This window comes from Manihot esculenta, chromosome 14 (assembly GCF_001659605.2).
Source record: "Manihot esculenta cultivar AM560-2 chromosome 14, M.esculenta_v8, whole genome shotgun sequence".
Lineage (NCBI taxonomy): Eukaryota > Viridiplantae > Streptophyta > Magnoliopsida > Malpighiales > Euphorbiaceae > Manihot > Manihot esculenta.
In genome coordinates, this window is record NC_035174.2 from 10,444,790 (window position 1) to 10,464,271 (window position 19,482).

The window sequence follows — 19,482 nt, forward strand, 5'->3', positions numbered from 1 at the left end:
TCTTTGAGCGAGATTCAGGATTTTTCTGCAAAATAAAAGCTTGCACAGAGCGTATATAACGAGGATGCTCGTTGTTAATTCAGTCATATTCATCAATAATATGTCGCACATATCACTTAGTTTCATATTTCAGATGAATGTAAATATTAGCTCTAATTAACAATATTAGCTCATACAATTTAGAGATTCAATAAATAATATTTTGCATGTGTAAATTTCTCCAGGATTTTTCAATCTATAAAATGTAAGCAATTATCAGGATACCTACACTCATAGAGGTATATTTTAATTAAATTTAGTCTTACTATTTACATGCGAAGCATACCTTTTAATAATCTATGAAATCATTTGTATTCAATAATGTTTAATTAAAAATAATTGCTAATAACTAAAGGCATTCTTGAAATTCTGAAGCAAAATAATAAATATACACAGGAAAGTACGATTTGGGTAACTGGAGCATACATATATATCATGAGTATTTGAAATAAGTAATTAAAGGCTTGTAAATTTCTCCAACAGTAATTATGCTAATGACACGTGGCAAGTTATGTGTACCTTATTTCAATCATCAATTTGCATGATTATCCAAAATGTGGCAAACAACACTTTAGATAAGTGAGGGTTCTCGAAGACCGAGTGAGTGCGGGTTCATAATGATAAGTGTGGTTCACGCTAATCCATGGTGTACGAGTTCGTAATTGGAAGTGCGGTTCACGCCGATCCACTCACATGGTGCTTTCCTGCTGCAGCCACTGCAGCCACTGCAGCACCAGTTACTGTATCCCTCCAGCAATTAGATTCATTCCTTATTCTGCTGATAACAGAGAGAGTATCAGGGGGACCAGGTGCGCAAATGCTCTGTTGTTCGTGCATTTGTAAGCCCAAGTTCGGTGGCCAACGAATAGATGACTTCATCATTACACCTAATCCACTATTTTTACTGGTGTGGCTAGCATCTGAAGTTTGAAAGTTCACTGACCCTCCAAAGGGATTAATAGCAAATAAATGGTTGGTCCCCCTTGAGGAGCTTATCACAATCCAGTTGTTGTCATCACTGTGACAGTGCTTCCCAGGAGTCCACGCATTATTTTGAAAACATTTATATTGTGGCCGTGAACTGAGGCAGTAATTAAAAGGGTCCCACTAGGATCGAAGCATAACACTGAAATAGGACTTGTGTGTGCTCTAAATTGGGCAATGACACATTTACTGACAATATCCCTGACAACAACCATCCCAATGTTATCTGGACAACTTCTTATATCCCATGTCACCTAGTGTCACGATTCCAGCAGCAAGTTGCTTGCTTGATTCTTTTGCATAATGTGCAACCAAACTGCCATTTGAATTGGAACCAGAAAAGCTTGTAGAAGGTGTTAGATGCTGTGGGCTTACACGTCCAGAATTGGAAACTGCAATTGGACTTCCACTATAAGCCAGCCATCTGGGACCAACTGCAAGAGGACCATAGATTGTATCCCCCGAACAAGGGTAACCAGTGACTATAGGATTTGTAAGAATAGTATATTCTCTCTCCAGTGTCGCCACATCAAAACAGTGTATCTGAGCTGCTTGAGAAATAGCAACAATTCGAGAGCTGCACCTCACAGAATAAACAGTTGATCTGAGCTTTAGCATATGTATATAAAATTGGGATCTTAGGGAATAAAACTGAACGATGGTGGGCACAAAACTAGCATTACCCAGATCATGGGGGTCAGGGGTGCTCCCATTTTGTGGTATAGTTAACCCATCTTGAAAGGTGCTACCTCCAGAAAGGGTCACATCAATACAAACTACCAAAAGAGGTCGGTTGTCTGCAAACTTGTCTGCTGACCTCTTTGATGCTATTGGTTTTGGTATCATTTGCAAGAATGAAACAGGGCCATCACGCCTAGAAACAAGGTTACGAACGTTATCAGCTTCCTCAACATCCCAAACTTGGAAACCAGACTGACAACCCAGGAGAAGAACTCGCTGAATCACATCACCCTCATCTTCTAACTTGTCAAACCCGGTCCAATGGACCTCTTTCCTTCTGACTGAGCAAATGCAGATTTGCATGGCCCTTGGGTCTTCTTCTACAGGAGTTAGCCCTTTCAGCCGTAACAAGCTCGTCTATTTGTCGGTTTGGATATACAGTTTCCAAGTTGGCTATCGTGCCGCACAACTCGCTCGATTCCAGTGAGCCCAGATGGCAGCCGCACCCCGATTTCACTTGTCTTCAAACTGGCCAGCATGTACAACCCGAATCCCTCCTCGATCGGCTTGGGTCTCTGATCATCTCTTGTCTTCTCCCTGTTGCACCGATACTTGAGGGGTATTGTTGTCTAACCAAGTCGGATAGTTATGAGTCACGCCCTAGCTGCTCGGCAACATCATTTTATCCGACTTGAAATATGAGTCCGACCTCAAACACGTAGGGGTGAGCATTCGGTCGGTTCGGTTCAAAACCGAACCGAACCGAAAAAACCGAAAACCGAATTGTAGAATTTTACAAAAACCGAACCGAACTGAATAAGAAGAATAACCGAATCGAACCGAACCGATTTGGTTCGGTTCGGTTCAGTCGGTTCGATCGGTTGAACCGATTTTCAATTTTTTTTTTTTAAATTCATTCTAAAATTCTATTAAAATATTTTAATTTTAAATTTTACAAATAAAAAATCAAACAACTCATATATTCATGCGAACCCCAGCTGAAATGCCCCAATACTCAATTCAAAAAGCAGTGTGTCATCGGATGTACAGATTGGGAAGATAAAATCTGAACGCAAGAATACAAAATAGAGCAATAACAGTAAAATAATACTAACCAATACCATAAAATAGCAAATTGAAACCAACACCAGCAAGCAATACAAATTTACAACACCAGCAAGCAACAAAATTTGTATTGCTGCTCTCTATTTCCACAGCAGGAAGATTAAACAACCAAGCAAAAATATACACCTATATTTCATAACCAACACCAGCAAGCTATCCCTTAATTGGCCAACACTCTTAACAATGTAATATGCTACAAGCGGATAGTTAAGGCATATGTTAACCTGTAGAGCGACGACCGACGATTGTGTGGAGAGCGACGGCCGAAGATTGCGTGGAGAGCGACAGCCGGAGATTGCGTGGAGAGCGACGGCCGAAGATTGTGTGGAGACTGGAGAGAGAGAATAGAGAGCTACAGTGGAGAGCGACGACAGTCGGCGACTCAGCGTTGCAAGTGAAGATCGATGACCCGAGTTAGCCGCGATGGTTAATCGGTCGATGTCGGGAGGAGAGTGGAGGTTGGACGGTGGACGGTGGACCCGCTGGAAGTGGTGGAGCTCAGTGCTCAGAGAAGAAGAGGCACAGGTGTGACGGGAGGGGTGAGTGAGGCGGCGTGGATTCTGCGTCTCTACTCTCAATGGCACATCTTTTAGATTTAGGGCAAACGCTTATAAGAGTATATTTCAAAACGACATAGTATAGGTGATTTCGGTTCGGTTCGGTTTAATCGAAATTTTTGAATCTAAAACCGAACCGAACCGAAATCACCGAAATTTCTAAAATGAAAAACCGAACCGAACCGAAATATATAAAAAACCGAACCAAAATTTTAAATCGGTTCGGTTCGGTCGGTTTTTTCGGTTTAAACCGAAATCTGCTCAGCCCTACAAACACGGCTCCGACCTCGATCACAAATCTAAGCTCGAGCATAGATCCGACCTCAATGAGTAATCTTATGCTGTGGTCGTTGGATTTGCCGAGCTCCTTTCTGTCTTGCTATTCCGACCAACCAACTTGCTAATTCAAATCTTGAGGGCAATCTGGCCATCCGACCAGGAATGCGGGATCAACCTCGAACATGACTTCGACCTCAAGCGTACATCTATCCGACTTCACGATTTCAATCTCGAGCTTGAGTCCGTCGACTATTAAGCATGAGCTGATTTATTCATGTGGTTCAATGTCCCGTCGGGTTCGCGATGTTTACTAGGAATCTCTTGTTGGTTTGCTGAGGCTGTTCTTTCCAATTTTGCTTTACCGACTTGTCTGAGTTTTTCCTCCGACCTGTTGATCGTGGTCTGCTGGAGTCTTCCCACTCAAAAGTTGATCGTCTGGTAATATCTGTTTTAATTCTTGAAAGTTGTGGTTTCTCCATTTGCAGACGTGTGGTGTTGGCTCCATCATGTCTGCCCATCTGCATTGACAGGTGGCGTCATGCCGGCCTCGCTTGTTAGAGTTTGACCACGCTAGCAATCTTCTTTATTAGCAACTTCTTCACTAGGTCGACACATCTTTGGCAGCTCGGGCTCTTTCTAACCTTGCTATTCCAACCCACCGACCTCTCGGTGCTTCGATCTACGAACTCTGCCGAAGTCCTCAATCAAAATTTGTGCTCAGCAGAGTTTGAGTTTCTTGCTCAAAGCCTTCCATACTCCTCCTCTCTAACTTGTTACCTGGAACTTTATAGTAGATCTGCCCATCTAATCTTTACAACATATGTACTATTGATCTCACAGTTTCAACAAATATATACATCATCTGAAGTTTCACTTCGTCAGATCTCAAAAAAAAAGTTAGTAGTAATAAAATTTAATAAATATTAAAATAAACTATCTAAAAGACTATCAAGATATTCTTGAACCAGCTGGATCATTCTTTTCAGCTAGGCTATTCAGCTGGGTCATTGTAAATCTCCAGCTTTCTTTTCGCATAAGCTTTCATACCTCATGTGGATCTCAATGGGTGGATTTAGGAACTCCGGTGACGAAAAGATCTCCTTCGTTCCCACAGACGGCGCCACTTGATGAATCTCTTTCTCCTCCTGCTCCATGATCGATCATGATATATCTGGTTTTCTTCTTGGTCCATCGTATGGATCCATCAAATGGGTCTCTCAATATTCTATTTGATGAAAGGACCTGCAAAATAAGGAAAAACGGTCAGGGGTCTACATGGGATGCCCCGGTGGAGACCCTCCGACGTTCAAGTCAGATTTTATGAATAAGAGTGGTATATTTAGGCAAAAGTTGCAGAGAGAAAATAAAAATGGAGTCCCCCAAAGGAGAGAAGAAGAAGAAGAAGAAGAAGAACCTCCACTTTTTTCCCCTGTGATGTATATCTGCCTCCATGTTACAATGCTAGCTGTCTCTGTCACTCAACTCCGTACGTACGAATGTGTTAGGGCTCCTTACCACGCTAGGCGGCCATTTAATTCTCTCCAGTGCTCATGTGGGTAGGGCTGCGAGGTGTTTGGGCCTATTATTTTTTCCCACATCACTTCAATGGGTTGGACTTCTTCTTATTGGACCTGGGCTCATGGTGGACCTGGCCTACCCCGCGTGTCCGGATCGAACCCAGCCCTGAGCGAGGTGTTTGAGCTATTGTTCTCCTCTTGAACCTAGCCTCACTCAGGGCAAAGAAAGCCCCACGGTCATCATTATCCAAACCCTAAAATCACCAATTACAACTCGAAAACTAAAAGCAACTGAACATGCCCACTTTCAAATTCCATGTGGAAGCTTTAGCTGGAAGGATAAGCCACTGAATCTTTGGTGTCTTGCCAAGCAAACCTAAAAAATACACCATTTTTGCCTTTAAAACACCAAGTCAAATAAAAATGAAAAGTTTATTTTTTAATTCTATATTTTATTTATTGATTAATAATTAGTCCCTGCAGAAATTATGACTGCATTTTTGTTAATCGGTAAAATGGGCATATTTTAGATATGCTTCATCCTTTTATTTTTTGAAACTTTAGCCTACAAATTGTAAGTAATATTTTTTTATAAAATCTAAATAGTTTAGTCATATAAAGGTGGAAAGTGATTCAAAATCATTTATAAATATTTTATTTGAAAAAATAAATTTACAGAAATTGTGAAAGATATGAAATCTTTAGCTAAGACTTTATAGATTAGCTTCTAAGATCAATTGAAAAGATAATTTCTTTTATAATCCAATGATTTAAGTTATATATGTTTTTTCATTGCCTCTTGATTTTAATATATTTGATTTTTTTTAAAAAATTATTTGTTAAATATTTTATTATTTAATTTTTATAATTTAGAAAAATTTATTAATTAAAAATCTTATATTGAGAATATTTTTAATTTTTTAATAATATTTAATGGAGGAAATGATTAGTAAATTTTTTAAAATTTTAGAAATTATTTTTAAAAGAATTGATATGAGATATCAAATAGTAATTTTTTAAATAAAAATTTATGAACTCACTCATTGACCAATCAGCTTTCGTCATGTGTCAACGGTCGTGACTTAAGCCGTCAGATTATATTATGATTAGCTGATAAACCCTAATTAATTAATGAACGACTAAAAATTAAATTAATAAAAATAGAAGGGTGGAAGATTCCAAGCTCAAATCTTGTACATTCTTCAAAAGGGACACGAAGCCAATCCGTTATAAACAAATAGCCTCCTCTCTCACGACCAAGAAGCCTCACTCCGCACTCCTCCCACTCTTATGTTGCCCAATTGTAAATGACCAAACTGCCCTTCCTGCCTACCTTTTGTTACATTCTTTTAGCCTTCTGAATCGTTGTTTTCCTTGCATTGGTGGCTGTGATCGGTGAAACCCATTAGAATTTTGATTATTAAAAGGAATTGGAATCTGGAATTTGGAATTTGGGGCCTTTGATGAGCTAGAGCTTCTGGGGTATTGATTACCAGTTCGTTGGAGTTTTTTTTTCTCACCTATTTTTCCCTTTTGAGGCGCTTCTGTGATTCTCTTCCTTGATGTGAGGTTTATGAGGAATTCAATTTCTCTTCTTGTTTTTTTTAAACCAATATTTATTCATTGTATCTTTTTTTAGTGTTTCTGGTAAATAAACAATCCCTCATGTAGTTTATTTCATTTATTTGGCTCACTGATTGTGTATTCAGTTTACTATGAGATATTGATATGATGATTTAGGAGTGGCTGAGAGCTTAGATTTTTTTCGGCAATTGATTTCATTTGTGGGTATTAAGTTTAGAGTGGTTTGATGGAGTGGAGGAGGTTTTATTGATTTTTTTTTTCTGCCTTGAGATTTTTCATTTTCGAATTGGAAGTTGTCATTCTGTTAGCTGTTCCTCAGTGTGTGATCATGTCTGGTGGTTCACCTGTTGGCGGTGGATATATGAGGCAGAGACATAGCCCAGGCTATGCTTCTGGTGGTGATGATCTTGAGGATGATGCATGCTCAAGGCCACAGCCCTTTACGCCTCTTAGCCCCCGAGAACGGTCATGGGTTGAGATTGTGGAGAATGTGCTTTGGATTGCTTCCGCAATTTTCATTGTTTACTTTGGTGATAGACACTCCAATTTGATTTATCTCTTGTGGCACGACGAACGAATAAGAAGGTAAACAATTCATTTGCTATCATTCACTTTGGGATTTTTTTTTTCCCCCTTAAGATAATGCTATGAGACTATGAATCAGTTATTTTTTTTTATAATCTTCAAAAGATTATTAGATTTATATTTCTGTATGTTTCCCTGTGGACATTGAAATGTTATAATTTTTTAACCATTCTATACTGCTGTGCTGTCTCAGTTAAGAGTCAACTTGTGCCAAGAAAAATTGAAAATATATTTTGAAATGCCATAAATATACTGTTGCATTGAAACAATCAGATATCACCAAGGAGCTCTTTTTCTCTGTACAAAAACTAGCGTGTAAAGTACTGTTGAAGATTTTTCTGAGGTTTATATGATTATCAAATTGGTGGATGTTTACATGAAAATTGAATGCTAGACCATGTATTTCTGTTAGCTTTAGGTGCATTTCTGTTTTCACATTCATCTTATAATTTGTGAAATCAAGTTGTACATTCTTTCCATTCCCAAGTGAATTAAGTGGAATATGAATTTGTTTGACATGGTCTATGGATAAGTTGTTTATGAAGATCACCTTTAAATTTACCCATGTAGAGAAGCTGCTTATTAAAATTGACAAAGTGGTAAAAGGATAAGACAAGGAAGATTTGAAATAAAAATTGGAAAAGGAGGAAATGTAGTGCAATCAGTAAGAAACATGGTTTTAAACTGCTGCATTTTATCTTTTCATGGAAACAAGGTGTCACAGCCTTAAAAATATTATGTGTTGTTTTTGGTGATCATGGACTTTGTTCTTGTTCTCTCTTTTTTTTTTCAAGTGACCAGCTTGTTATATACCTACATCTAATAGGCGGATTTGTAATAATTTTACTAAGGGCCACACTACTAACACTTCTGATGAATTATGGTGATCTTAATCAAGGATCTTGCTTTGACATGTTTTTATTTAAAGTGTTTTTAACTAATATTATGCTTCTTTTTGTTTTTAACTTTTACCCTACAATTTAAAACCACATGATATTAATAAACAGCAAGACATATATCCACAAAACAGAGAAAGCATATGATAGAGAAAGGAATGGTTAGAGGTAAGAAATGGAAGGAATTAATAGAACAGGAAGGAAGAGTTGTATTGCAATCCACAGAACTACAGACCAACAAAGTTCAGGAGATTATTCTCCCCAAGCAGAAAAGAAATGTGCTCCTAAAATTAACGAAATAACAAATTTTCATGGTTTCCCTTGTCCTTTCATTATTCTATTTATAAGAGAGTGCCCATGCAAATGACACCTCACGCTACTGTAACTAACTCTGCCCCTCCAAATCCCCTTGATTCCTTTTTGATCTTCGAGAATAAACCATCCATGTGCTCCTGGCCCTTCCCCTATGATGCAGTGTTGTATCAGCATATCTAAGAAAAGGCTAAATGACTGAAGCAGATCTTAGGAAGAGGGAGTTTAAAGTGTAATGGCCTTCAGATCTGGTACAAGGTAACTATTTCTATAAAAACTATTAGATCTTATGAAGGCCTTTTTTGACACCCTGAGGAGAAACAAATGGTCATCTTCTTAAAAATCAGTGATAGAATAATTTTGGATAGAGGCAAACTAGGGAAAATGAGTTCTCTGGTTGTCTTCACTATCTTAAACTGAGACCAGCTTTTGGATTTGAATTAGTTTCAGTTTTTTCCATTAGTACAGAGAATCATGGCTTCTTGTGGATGAGAAGCTTTATTAGCTTTAGCAAAAAATTATGGATCTGTTGACCCATCACATGGACTAAAGATGTTGAACACTGAGATTTGGTAATGTTTACTATGTGAAAAGCTCATTACAAATAATGCAACATTTTTTAAATTATTTTGAACTTTGCTAGATCTTGGGTACTGTTTAACATCTCAGCTAAATTTTGGCCTGTGCATGCCGGTGTTTGGGTCGCGGTCGCTCTTATGAAATTAAGTCCCTAGCCAGTTTCATAACTCAAAATCATGCATGCAGCTGTAGACATTGGTTTTGAATAAATGATATTATTGAGAACTACTTTACGGTGTGCAAGTAATACAACATGGAGTTTCTGGATCAAACCTCTGGTATATCTGCCAAGAATATTGAGATTGTCGACAAAAATTATGGTATCTCTGGAACAATCTCAAAATAATTAGCTCCATAATAGCTAGTTTATTTTTTTGATATATTTTGTCTAGTGTATTCATAGAAGTGGTTTGACAGAAAACAAAAAAAAAAAAAAAATTCCTGAAGGCAGCTTCCTACTTTCCTCTGAAAACGAATTTTGTCATGAAATGGCGAGTGGCACCAACCTCAAGCTTTATGTCCATCCTTTACAGAATAGTTAATAGCTTAGTAACAAACTTAATTTCTCCATTTTTTTCTAATGGAAACATTCTTCATTTGCAGTGGATTGGAAGATCCCATTTTGAGCAAATTCCTTGAATTTTCTATGAAATGTGATAGTTTATGATCAATAAGTTGTCAAGAGTGTAATTTTAACATGTGATGTCAGACGTGCATATTATGTTTGGCATGTTAGAATATTTTTGTATGTGTGGTGAAGCAAGCATGGTTGTAGAGTGAATTATCTATGAGCTAATTAATTTCTTTGGTTTTTCTAATCCTCCAAATTTTGCATGCAGATTACCCTTGTATCTTGGGATGATAGGTGCTGGGTTGAATGTCATCATATTCTTATATACAAGTATGTTTGCATGGAGTGTCAGGAGGTTTGATGAAAAATGGGAGCTATCAAGTTTATCTGCTTTGCCATTTGTTACCCTGTTGGGACTCGTCTCTTTTTGCTTGTAAGACTTTAACTGTCCTGTCACTTTCTTTTCCATTTCTTTATTTGTATGGCTTATATATTTGGACAGTTCCTGCCTCTGAACCTCTTTTTATGTAGGTTTGCCTTTGCTTTATGGCCGATATGGAGTTTCTTGACCCTTCCTCTTCTGGTACACCTTAGACCATTTGATTTTTGTTCCTTTCTAACTGTACAATAATTTACTTGGGTAGTAACTGCCTAATCCTCTCTCTATTGCTGCAGTTCACACTATTTATGGCTTGCATGGTTATCTTTCCCCATATCATGATTGTAACATTCCGGCAGCCAAATGATACATTCCGTATAGATTAAGACTTCCGAGCACTGACGTAGATGAAGATTTTCTAACTCGAATACAATGCCTGCAATACGATTCCTTCCTAGTTTTGTCATCCTGGTGCGAACAACTAAAGCTGAGTGTCCTTCAATTGGTCAGTATTCATTTCTCAGCTTGATACACAAAATTTTATGGCCTACGGTTAGTATCACAGAATTGGCATTACCAGTGAGATTCTGTGAGGTATCAGTAGTCATCCCATATTGTTCCAAATTTTGTCATGCAGTGTTAGCTTTGGTCTAGTAATTGGTTCATCTTTGGTTTATGGAGGTGGTGTGGTGATTTATAGTAGAGGGATTGAATGTTAATACCATTTTAGCCAATTGGAATCATTTTTTGCTTCCAGCTTAATTTTCTCTTGTTAGGAGGTTGTTGACATGGCCAAGTGTCAACAGAGGTTGGGTTTACATGCTTTTTAATGTATTTTTCACCATCTTCTGAATTCATTTCGGCAAAGCTATCATGCTTTTAAAAAGAAGTGCTTTTGAGATGCCGTTAATTGGTTTGCAAGCATGTTCATTTGCTGGCGTGCCGGACGGCAACTTGTGAACATTCAGGCAATTCCAAAAGAATGCATTATTTAAGCGACGATTCCTGACATGCGATTTGTCCTGATTATATGTTGTGGCTTTAGCCAATGCACGTCAACAGAGAAGATAATTGATTAGGTGAAATAACAAGCTCAAGGTAATATTATTTTAATAATCATGATTAGGCTCTATCAACTCCCATCTTTCTAAGAACTTGTCCTGTGTGAGGGACAAATTGGAAGCAAACAGGCACATAAGAGACTGTAACCTCATGCCTAAACAAGTTTTCCGACAACAAATTTGGTAAGAAATTGTCTTGCAATTCGGTGGAATTCACTTCTGCATCCCTACTTTTTCAAAAGTCTAACGAATAATTTTTCTACTTTTTCAAATTCTGATACCTATACATTGGCGAAACACCCCTAACTCCTACACAACTTTAATTTTTCGAAGATGGAGTTGCAAATAAAATGCCTATACTCAAGGCCCAGTCAGAATAATGGAAGTGGTCTGGCCGTCGCCTGATTTGGATGAAATACACAATTGCGGTCTCTATTAACAAGACAACATCCATATAGAAGAAAAATCGGCCGAAGAACGAATCGTAGAAGCCTTTAATAGCCCAAAGGCAAATCAAAATGCAATCAAAGGGATTCGTTCAAATTAGGGGAAGGGACACAATATAGACTTCATCGACAACTCACTTGCGCCTTAAGACCGGTGGTTTAGAGGCTACTCTGCCCATGAGTTGTTCAACATTATTCAAAAAGAGAAATTCCTCTCTGAAAGGATACTAAAACACAATTTGATAATCTCAACTCACATTTCAAATCAAACCACTTAGGATATGCAGGCCAGAGTTGATACTCCTTGTTTAGACCAGGATTAGCGATCCACCTGCAACCAAATATAACCAAACCAAAATCAAAATAAACAGCCAACAAATACCCTCAACACATCTGCCAGTGAAGACAAACTGGGGTAGGGAGCAGCAAACTTTCCTGGTTGACGAGTAGCAAATTAACACAAAGGGATGAAGCTCTAGAAACACCAAATGGCAAAAGGAAGGAGAGAGTTTCTTACTCTTGAGAAATGAGAGAGAGACAGCAGCTTGTCTTTGTTATTTTTCTGACACCCATATCTTTACTACTTGGGCAAATACCAAATTTTACCTGTTCGATGATTTTCATTTTTCCTTTTTTTGAATTTTTTTAAAGGGTTGCCGAGGCAGGGAAAGTTGATGGCAACCCCACAGGAGTGGCTTTCATGAGAGTCCCCACAAAGGCCTCAACCATGCCTTGTCTCCCAAATCTGTAAAGACAACCTTCAGTACCTCCTTTCTCCAAAAAGGAAAAGTAACCCAACCTTATAATTCTAACCTTAGTGCTTTCAATTATTCTTGTGTTTGCATCACATTCTTTTATCACATAACTCAAATTCTGATACAAAAACAGCTGTTTAAGATAACCAAATGCCCTCTAAAAAAGCATCTTCTTTTTCAGCACAAATGGAGCAGAAAGCGATTGACACTTACGTTGAGATCATGCATATATAATTTTCAATCTTCTTCTTGATCTTAAACCTCTCATTCGTCCAAAGCTTGATTGGATAGAAAGAAAGAAGGTTGGATGTTTCCACAGAAAACGATAAGCTCAAGAAAACAGATGGCTATCTGTTTCAACGAAAGCTAATGGCCTCTTATTAAGTTGGTTTTCGTTTACTTTTTTTATGGTCTTGTGAGCATATAAGTTCAACAAAACTAGACAAACTTATTTTTATATTATCTCTCATTTCATAAAAAAAAAATATTAAAATTAATAAAATTAAAGATATGGACCAATGATTTTCCATCACTAATGATTTTCTTTATCTTCTTTTTTTGCATGGTGGGAATATTTTTCAATCTTTTTTTTCCCACTGGATAGAGAGTTGAGAACAAGCATTACAGGTAAACAGAAATGACAAATTATTGGAAAGAATCAAAGAATGTTACACTAACATAATGATGAACAACTTGCTCTCAAAGATCAAGCCTAATTATCAAGTTGGTGTTGCTGTGTAATCTCTTCTCTATATTTCTTTGTTGCTTGTATGGAACTAAACAGTTAGACATTTACATTTTTTTCTTTTATATAAACCATTCGATATTCAAAATTCACTATCCGAAATTCACTGATTAATCTGAATTTGTATTGAACAGATTTATTAAAGTGTCAAAACGCTTCTTTATAAATTTTAAAAGTGTTTTATGGAGGTTTAATTTTTATGATATCACATAAAACAGCCGGTTTGATTGGATATTTTGAAAACAAAACAAAGAAAATTATTTAAAAATATAAATAGAGGAAAAAAAATGCAAATTGTAGTAAACCAATGAAGTAGATTGAGTCAAATGGTTAGGAAGGAAGCCACAAATCCATGTAGAAGGAAACTTCATTTGTCAAAGAATGCATGCTTGTAAATATCTTCCTTGTAAGAATTGTTCAATATTATGTGCTGAATAAAATAATCAAGTACCCATTTGCTGAAATTTCCTTGATTTACTTGTGTGAAGATGTGGCTAATTTTTAAAGGAAACTCCACCTTTGAGATTTTCTTTTTTATGAACCCATTTCTTGAAACTCAATTTTCTACCAACAAAGTTAACATGATGGGGTAAAAGTAAAGCCTTGATAAGTCACTTAATCCAATCCCATATTTGCCCAAACAGCTCCCTACCAGAAGGAACTTTCCCTCGTAAATGAGGTAATATGTTTATAAAAAATAAAAAAAAAATTATGTTTTTTATGGTCATAAAAAAAAAAAAAAATTCAACACCTCAATTAATATCAACCTACAACAATAAATATTATCAAAACTTTGACCCATGACCAGAAAGTACCCACCTAATAAAAGTATATTACACTCTTTTAAACACACCTCCATGGAAAGAAATGAATAAATGCTAGTTGATTTAGTGCACCAAATTAATATGTTGATCTACTAACTAATTGCTCAATTTTGAGATTATACAATCAAGGAGAAATAACCCTTTTTTTTTTAAATAAATTTTTAGATTGCATGGTAGATATGTCATCATTGCGTATTGCCCATTATTCTCATAGTCACCCTTTTAACTACTTGCAACAATTTGTCATGATATAGACTCCAATACACATGAGAATTTCAAATGAGCATTAATGGTTGATAGCTCCATTTAAAAGACCCAAATTTTTCTGATGATCAAAATTATTAGAAGAAATTAAATTCACCACGGATTTAAAAATATTAAATTTTATTTTTTAAAAAAATTAATATGGGATTCACATTTTATATGTCTTGATTTCAACTGAGAAATTCCAGAAAATATAGATTTTTAGTCAAAATACCCATCTAGAGCATGTAGTAGGGAGTAGTAGAAGTAGAAGAATGTAATATGATGGTGGGTCAACACATGCATACACATATAAGAAATTGGAAAATCTTCTGAAAAAAAATTGGTCTACTGTGATGTGGTATGGTGGGACCATGATTTTTTTTTCTTATTTTTTTGTATTTGTTTGAATCTTTGTCCATCGGCAAAAGGGGAAAAAAAATAGAGAAATGGTCACAAGATTTGGGTTTTATGTCTCTCTCTCTCTCAATTTGCCAGTGTCTTGAACCAAAGGAAACAACAACAACCATTTTCCAATTCCATTTGTAGTGATTTGTTCTTCATTCCTCCAATACAACAACCAAAGTGTCATCATTCAAGTCCCTGCCTTTCTCCTCTTCTCCAGTAATGGTTTAGGTTTTGCTTTTTTGTTTTCACCTCTCTTTCTCTCTTGGTGAACGACATATTCTTGTGCTTGGTAGGTTGTGCCGTTGAGGTAAATGGGCCCTAAACTCCACTGAAGATTTAATGTTTGAAAAGAAGGGTCTCTATCCCTCTTGCAGTGCTCCCTTTGCCCCCATTTTCATGCTGTCTCGCATTTGGATCTTTTGAGTTCTTTATCAGAAGATAAGATTTGGATTTCTCTCTCTCTGAAAGAGAGATGATTCTATGAGGGTTTTTCTCATGGGTTGTTGATTTTGGAGATGGTTTTTCATGATAATCTAATAATTGTGTTGGCTTCATGGGATTTGCCTCTTTGATATAATTTGCCAGTTTTGAGTTAACTGAGTTATCTTGAGCTGGATTGTTTGGTTCGAAGGTAGAATTGGAAGCTTTAGAGGTTATATCTCCTGAAATTCAGTTTCTTTGAAACGTTAGTGAAAAGGTGGTGTATTGAAGGTGAGTTCTAGATGCGGACTGGTGGTGCTGATCGGGTGTATGCATTTGGTATTTGTTCGTTTCTAATGCAGGGAATAAAGGTTGAGAGACAGGTTCTTTGATTTTGGAGTTGGGGTTTTGACGAATCAGGTGTTGGCTAATCGTTGAAGCCGAAACTATGGATAGAGGGATTCAACCCCCTCTGGTAAATTTCCATACTTAGTTTTTTTTCCCCTCCTTTACCATTTAACAGATTTGTGTTTTTAGTCAACCAATGTAATGCTTAGGTCTGTCCTCATTTTAAATGTGAAGTTTCTGGTTTTTTTTTTTTTTTTTATATTCTTGTGTGGTGATGTAAAATTAGGTTCAATGTATAAATTTTAAGCTTTTTCTGTAGGGGTTTAGCAACTTCAGTGGTTGGTGATTGAACTCTTTTATGATGCATGTGATTTTCATTTTTATTTTTGTTTTCTGTTATTGCTTATTTTAAAGTCTAAGGTTAACTGGCCATGGATCATCCTATGACTGTAAAATAAGCTTTTATCTTTTCAGGAATAATCATGAACTTCTTTAGAGTGAACATAATAAGAAAAGCAAAGAACTTGCATGATTAGATGGTTTTATAGAAATGATTAATAGCAGTATGGAGGTGTATTCAATTTCTTTAGTCATAATAACATTTTTCCTGGGTCATCAAAGGCATATTACCATAAGTGCAGTTTCTTATTCTAATTTCTTATATTGGTAGACACCTCAGATGGTGAAATGAAAAAATAAAGCAAAGAAATCAAACTATAAGAAGCGGAATTTTGGAATCTGCTCTGAAGCCATAGCCTATTTATGCATCTAATCTTTTCTATGAATATGAATTTTCTTTTTTTTTTTTTAATATAGAGGTTAATGAGTAATTATTTGTTCTGTTGTTTCTTCTGTAGTTCATTGATGGTGTTGCCTGCCTTACAGTAGAATTATTATTACTTATATGGAAATGATTCCACCTTATTCATTGCCAGTTAATGCTTTTTTATACGCAGAAATACTGCAATACGTAGTGTATTGTATTACAATATTTAAATCTTAAAGGGAAAAAGTGATATCTGTTCCTTTCTTGAAGGTCCTTGTTCTTTGTTATAGTGAAAGAACTCGAGTGTAAAGGAGTTTTGCATATGCTGATGTGCAAGTACTAATTAGGTAGAAAACCTAAGTATTAGAAAGTGTTAGCTATAGCATGCAATTTTGTGTTTTATTTTTTCCCTTATTGCAAGCAAATTAGATGAGCTTAAGTTGGTCTTTTTTTTTTCCTCCCTATAAAAAAAATTCAAAATGAAATATTGTAGCATCTGTATAAATTAGTTACATTTGATTATGATTTCAGTTGTTTAGAACATGCTATAAAAAATGGTCAGCTGAAAGAATGTAAATTAACTATTCTTCATAATATTTATAGGTTGATACCACAGCTTGTCTATGTAGAGTAGATGCAGGCCTCAAAACAGTTGCCAGTGCGAAAAAATATGTCCCTGGTTCTAAGCTCTGCCTTCAACCAGACATTAAACCATCCATTCATCCTACTAGGGGCAAGCCATCACGCGGTGACAGGAGCCGAAACCAATCTCCTCTGCTTCCAGGACTCCCTGATGATCTTGCTATTGCTTGCTTGATCCGGGTCCCAAGAGTAGAGCACTGTAAGCTACGGCTAGTATGCAAAAGATGGTATCGTCTTTTGGCCGGAAACTTCTTCTACTCACTTCGGAAAAGCCTTGGGATTGCTGAAGAATGGATATATGTCATCAAGAGAGACCGAGATGGCAAAATCTCATGGCATGCATTTGATCCTGTATACCAACTCTGGCAGCCCCTTCCCCCTGTCCCAAGGGAGTACTCTGAAGTCCTTGGATTTGGTTGTGCTGTCCTCAGTGGCTGTCACCTCTACTTATTTGGTGGCAAAGACCCTCTAAAAGGATCAATGAGAAGAGTAATATTTTATAGTGCTAGGACGAATAAGTGGCACCGTGCCCCAGACATGCTTCGTCGGCGGCATTTTTTTGGTTCATGTGTGATAAACAACTGTTTATATGTAGCTGGTGGGGAAAATGAGGGGGGGCATCGGTCCCTGAGATCAGCAGAAGTTTACGATCCTAACAAGAATAGGTGGTCCTTCATTGCAGATATGAGCACTGCTATGGTGCCCTTTATTGGGGTTGTTTATGAGGGCAAGTGGTTCCTGAAGGGGCTGGGATCTCATCGACAGGTTCTAAGTGAAGTCTACCAACCAGAAACTGATAGCTGGTACCCTGTTTACGACGGCATGGTTGCAGGCTGGAGAAACCCAAGTGCTTCCTTAAACGGAAACCTCTATGCTTTGGACTGTAAGGATGGCTGCAAACTTAGGGTTTATGATGATGTGACTGATTCTTGGAGCAAGCATATTGACAGTAAGATGCATTTGGGAAGTTCTCAGGCATTGGAGGCTGCTGCACTTGTTCCACTTAATGGAAAACTCTGCATCATCAGGAATAATATGAGCATATCTTTGGTGGATGTGTCAAAATCTGAGGATTTGAGGGGAGCCACTGCAGAGCATTTGTGGGAAACAATATCAGGGAAAGGGCAGTTTAAGACTTTGGTCACAAATCTCTTGTCAAGCCTAGCAGGCAGGAACCGATTGAAAAGTCATATTGTGCACTGCCAGGTTCTTCAAGCATAAACAAAAGCTAAGGCATCAAAAATCAGCGGGGGCTCCTCTTGCCATCTAGTAGCTGTTGAAATGTTGCTTATAACATTCATGGAAGGACAGTACCAGAAGCTCAGAGACTTACAAATCCATTTCAGTCTGGTTCTTTTTGGAGAATCCTTATACCAGGAGGAGTGCTGTATGGGTAAGGATGTTTGTTTTGCTAGAATTTAGATGTAAGATACAGAGTAGTTTACATGTTAAAAATTGAAGAGCAAACTATCCAACTGACTTGGCCTTCTTGTCACAATGTATCTGGCTCAGCATGTATGATACATAAGCAGGTCAGTTGGTGATTGATCTTTCCTCACAAATCCTACTCTTTTTTTATATATATAATTTTCAAGGCTACAGTGCTTGTGCATGTTCTGCAGTTCATGGCCAATTTTTTACGAGCACTTGCACTGAGATTCCAAGAATTATTTCAGGGAGACAAATCCCTGGATTCTAAGAACCCTTCATATTGCGATTTCTAGTTCAATGTATAGTTATTTTTCAAATATCAATCATAATAAATTCCTGACAAGCATAAAAATTAATACTTTGTAATTTAATTGTATTAAATTTATATTTGTACAATTTATTAATAATATTAAAATATGTAGTTAATTCACATTTTTTTGATATTTTTATGGATTAAGTTAAAATATTTTTAAAATATCAATAATTTTGGCAAGTATAAATATAATTTAGAAATCAGGTAATTTCAAAATTGTTTATACTTAGTGATTTTTTAGAAAGCCGATTTTAGTTAATACTTAAAAATCATTTTTATAGAATTATCTGTTAGATATAATTTTCATTGGTTAAGTAATTTTATATAATTCTATCATTAATTCTTTTTTGCATTATTAAGATAATTACAAAGTTAAAATAATTTTATAAAATTTGTTTCACTATTAGTAATATAGTAAAATGAAAATAATCTTAAGATGCAAAATTTTAGTAATTTTAACTGTATTTATTTTAAAAAATAAATTATATATTAAAATATTTTAGAGAAATTATCTTTAAAATTTTATTTTTCATCGTTTAATATTATATTAAAAAATAAAAATTATTGATAAGATTCATGTATTACAAGCTTAATTGTATTAATAAAAGATAAATAAAAATAGGCATATTGAGTAAAAAATTTTAAAAGTTTACGAAACTTTTATATTTATATTATAAAGTTAAAATTTTGATAATAAAATTAGTTCTTTCATATTTATATTAATTTTGATTAATTTTTTAATTTACTTATTTTTTTTTAAATAGATAAAATTCATTTAAAAATTTATAAAAAGCCCAAAAGTCTAACGCCATCAAGAAAAGTTCTCTAAAAAGAGTCAGAATTAGAAAAAAATAAATAAACTATAAAAATCCTAAAAAATAAAACCCGTAAATTCACTTTTCCTACTTGAAAAAGCCAATAAAATTCCTGCTCCCCTTCTCTAAGCATCTCCGACAATAACGACAAAGCAGTACATTATTTTTAAAAAATCT

At 36.1% G+C, this 19,482-nt stretch overlaps 2 protein-coding genes, 1 long non-coding RNA gene and 1 pseudogene across 5 annotated transcripts; 2 read left to right on the forward strand and 2 right to left on the reverse strand.

The window, feature by feature from the left end:
• Positions 1-714: 714 nt before the first annotated feature.
• On the reverse strand, positions 715-2,067 carry LOC110600507 (annotated as a pseudogene).
• A 4,333-nt stretch (positions 2,068-6,400) lies between these two features.
• Positions 6,401-10,850, forward strand: LOC110631306 (transmembrane protein 128). The gene is made up of 4 exons (XM_021779078.2): positions 6,401-7,351; positions 9,978-10,142; positions 10,241-10,292; positions 10,385-10,850. Exons 1-4 carry the CDS (start codon positions 7,095-7,097, stop codon positions 10,472-10,474), a joined length of 564 nt encoding a protein of 187 aa, XP_021634770.1. The 5' UTR covers positions 6,401-7,094; the 3' UTR covers positions 10,475-10,850.
• Positions 10,851-11,163: 313 nt separating this feature from the next.
• LOC110631307 lies at positions 11,164-12,730 on the reverse strand. Of its 3 annotated transcripts, none has more exons than XR_002490481.2 (3): positions 12,564-12,730; positions 12,113-12,340; positions 11,164-11,926 (listed from the first exon to the last, which is right to left on the reverse strand). It is a non-coding gene; the product is annotated as an uncharacterized LOC110631307 (long non-coding RNA). The 3 variants fall into 3 exon arrangements; XR_002490480.2 differs by having other exon boundaries at positions 12,409-12,730; XR_002490479.2 differs by having other exon boundaries at positions 12,113-12,730.
• Positions 12,731-14,577: 1,847 nt separating this feature from the next.
• On the forward strand, positions 14,578-18,345 carry LOC110631305 (F-box/kelch-repeat protein At1g55270). The gene is made up of 2 exons (XM_021779077.2): positions 14,578-15,465; positions 16,708-18,345. The coding sequence occupies exons 1-2, from the start codon at positions 15,439-15,441 to the stop codon at positions 17,965-17,967; spliced, it is 1,287 nt and encodes a 428-aa protein (XP_021634769.1). The 5' UTR covers positions 14,578-15,438; the 3' UTR covers positions 17,968-18,345.
• The last annotated feature ends 1,137 nt before the right edge of the window (positions 18,346-19,482 follow it).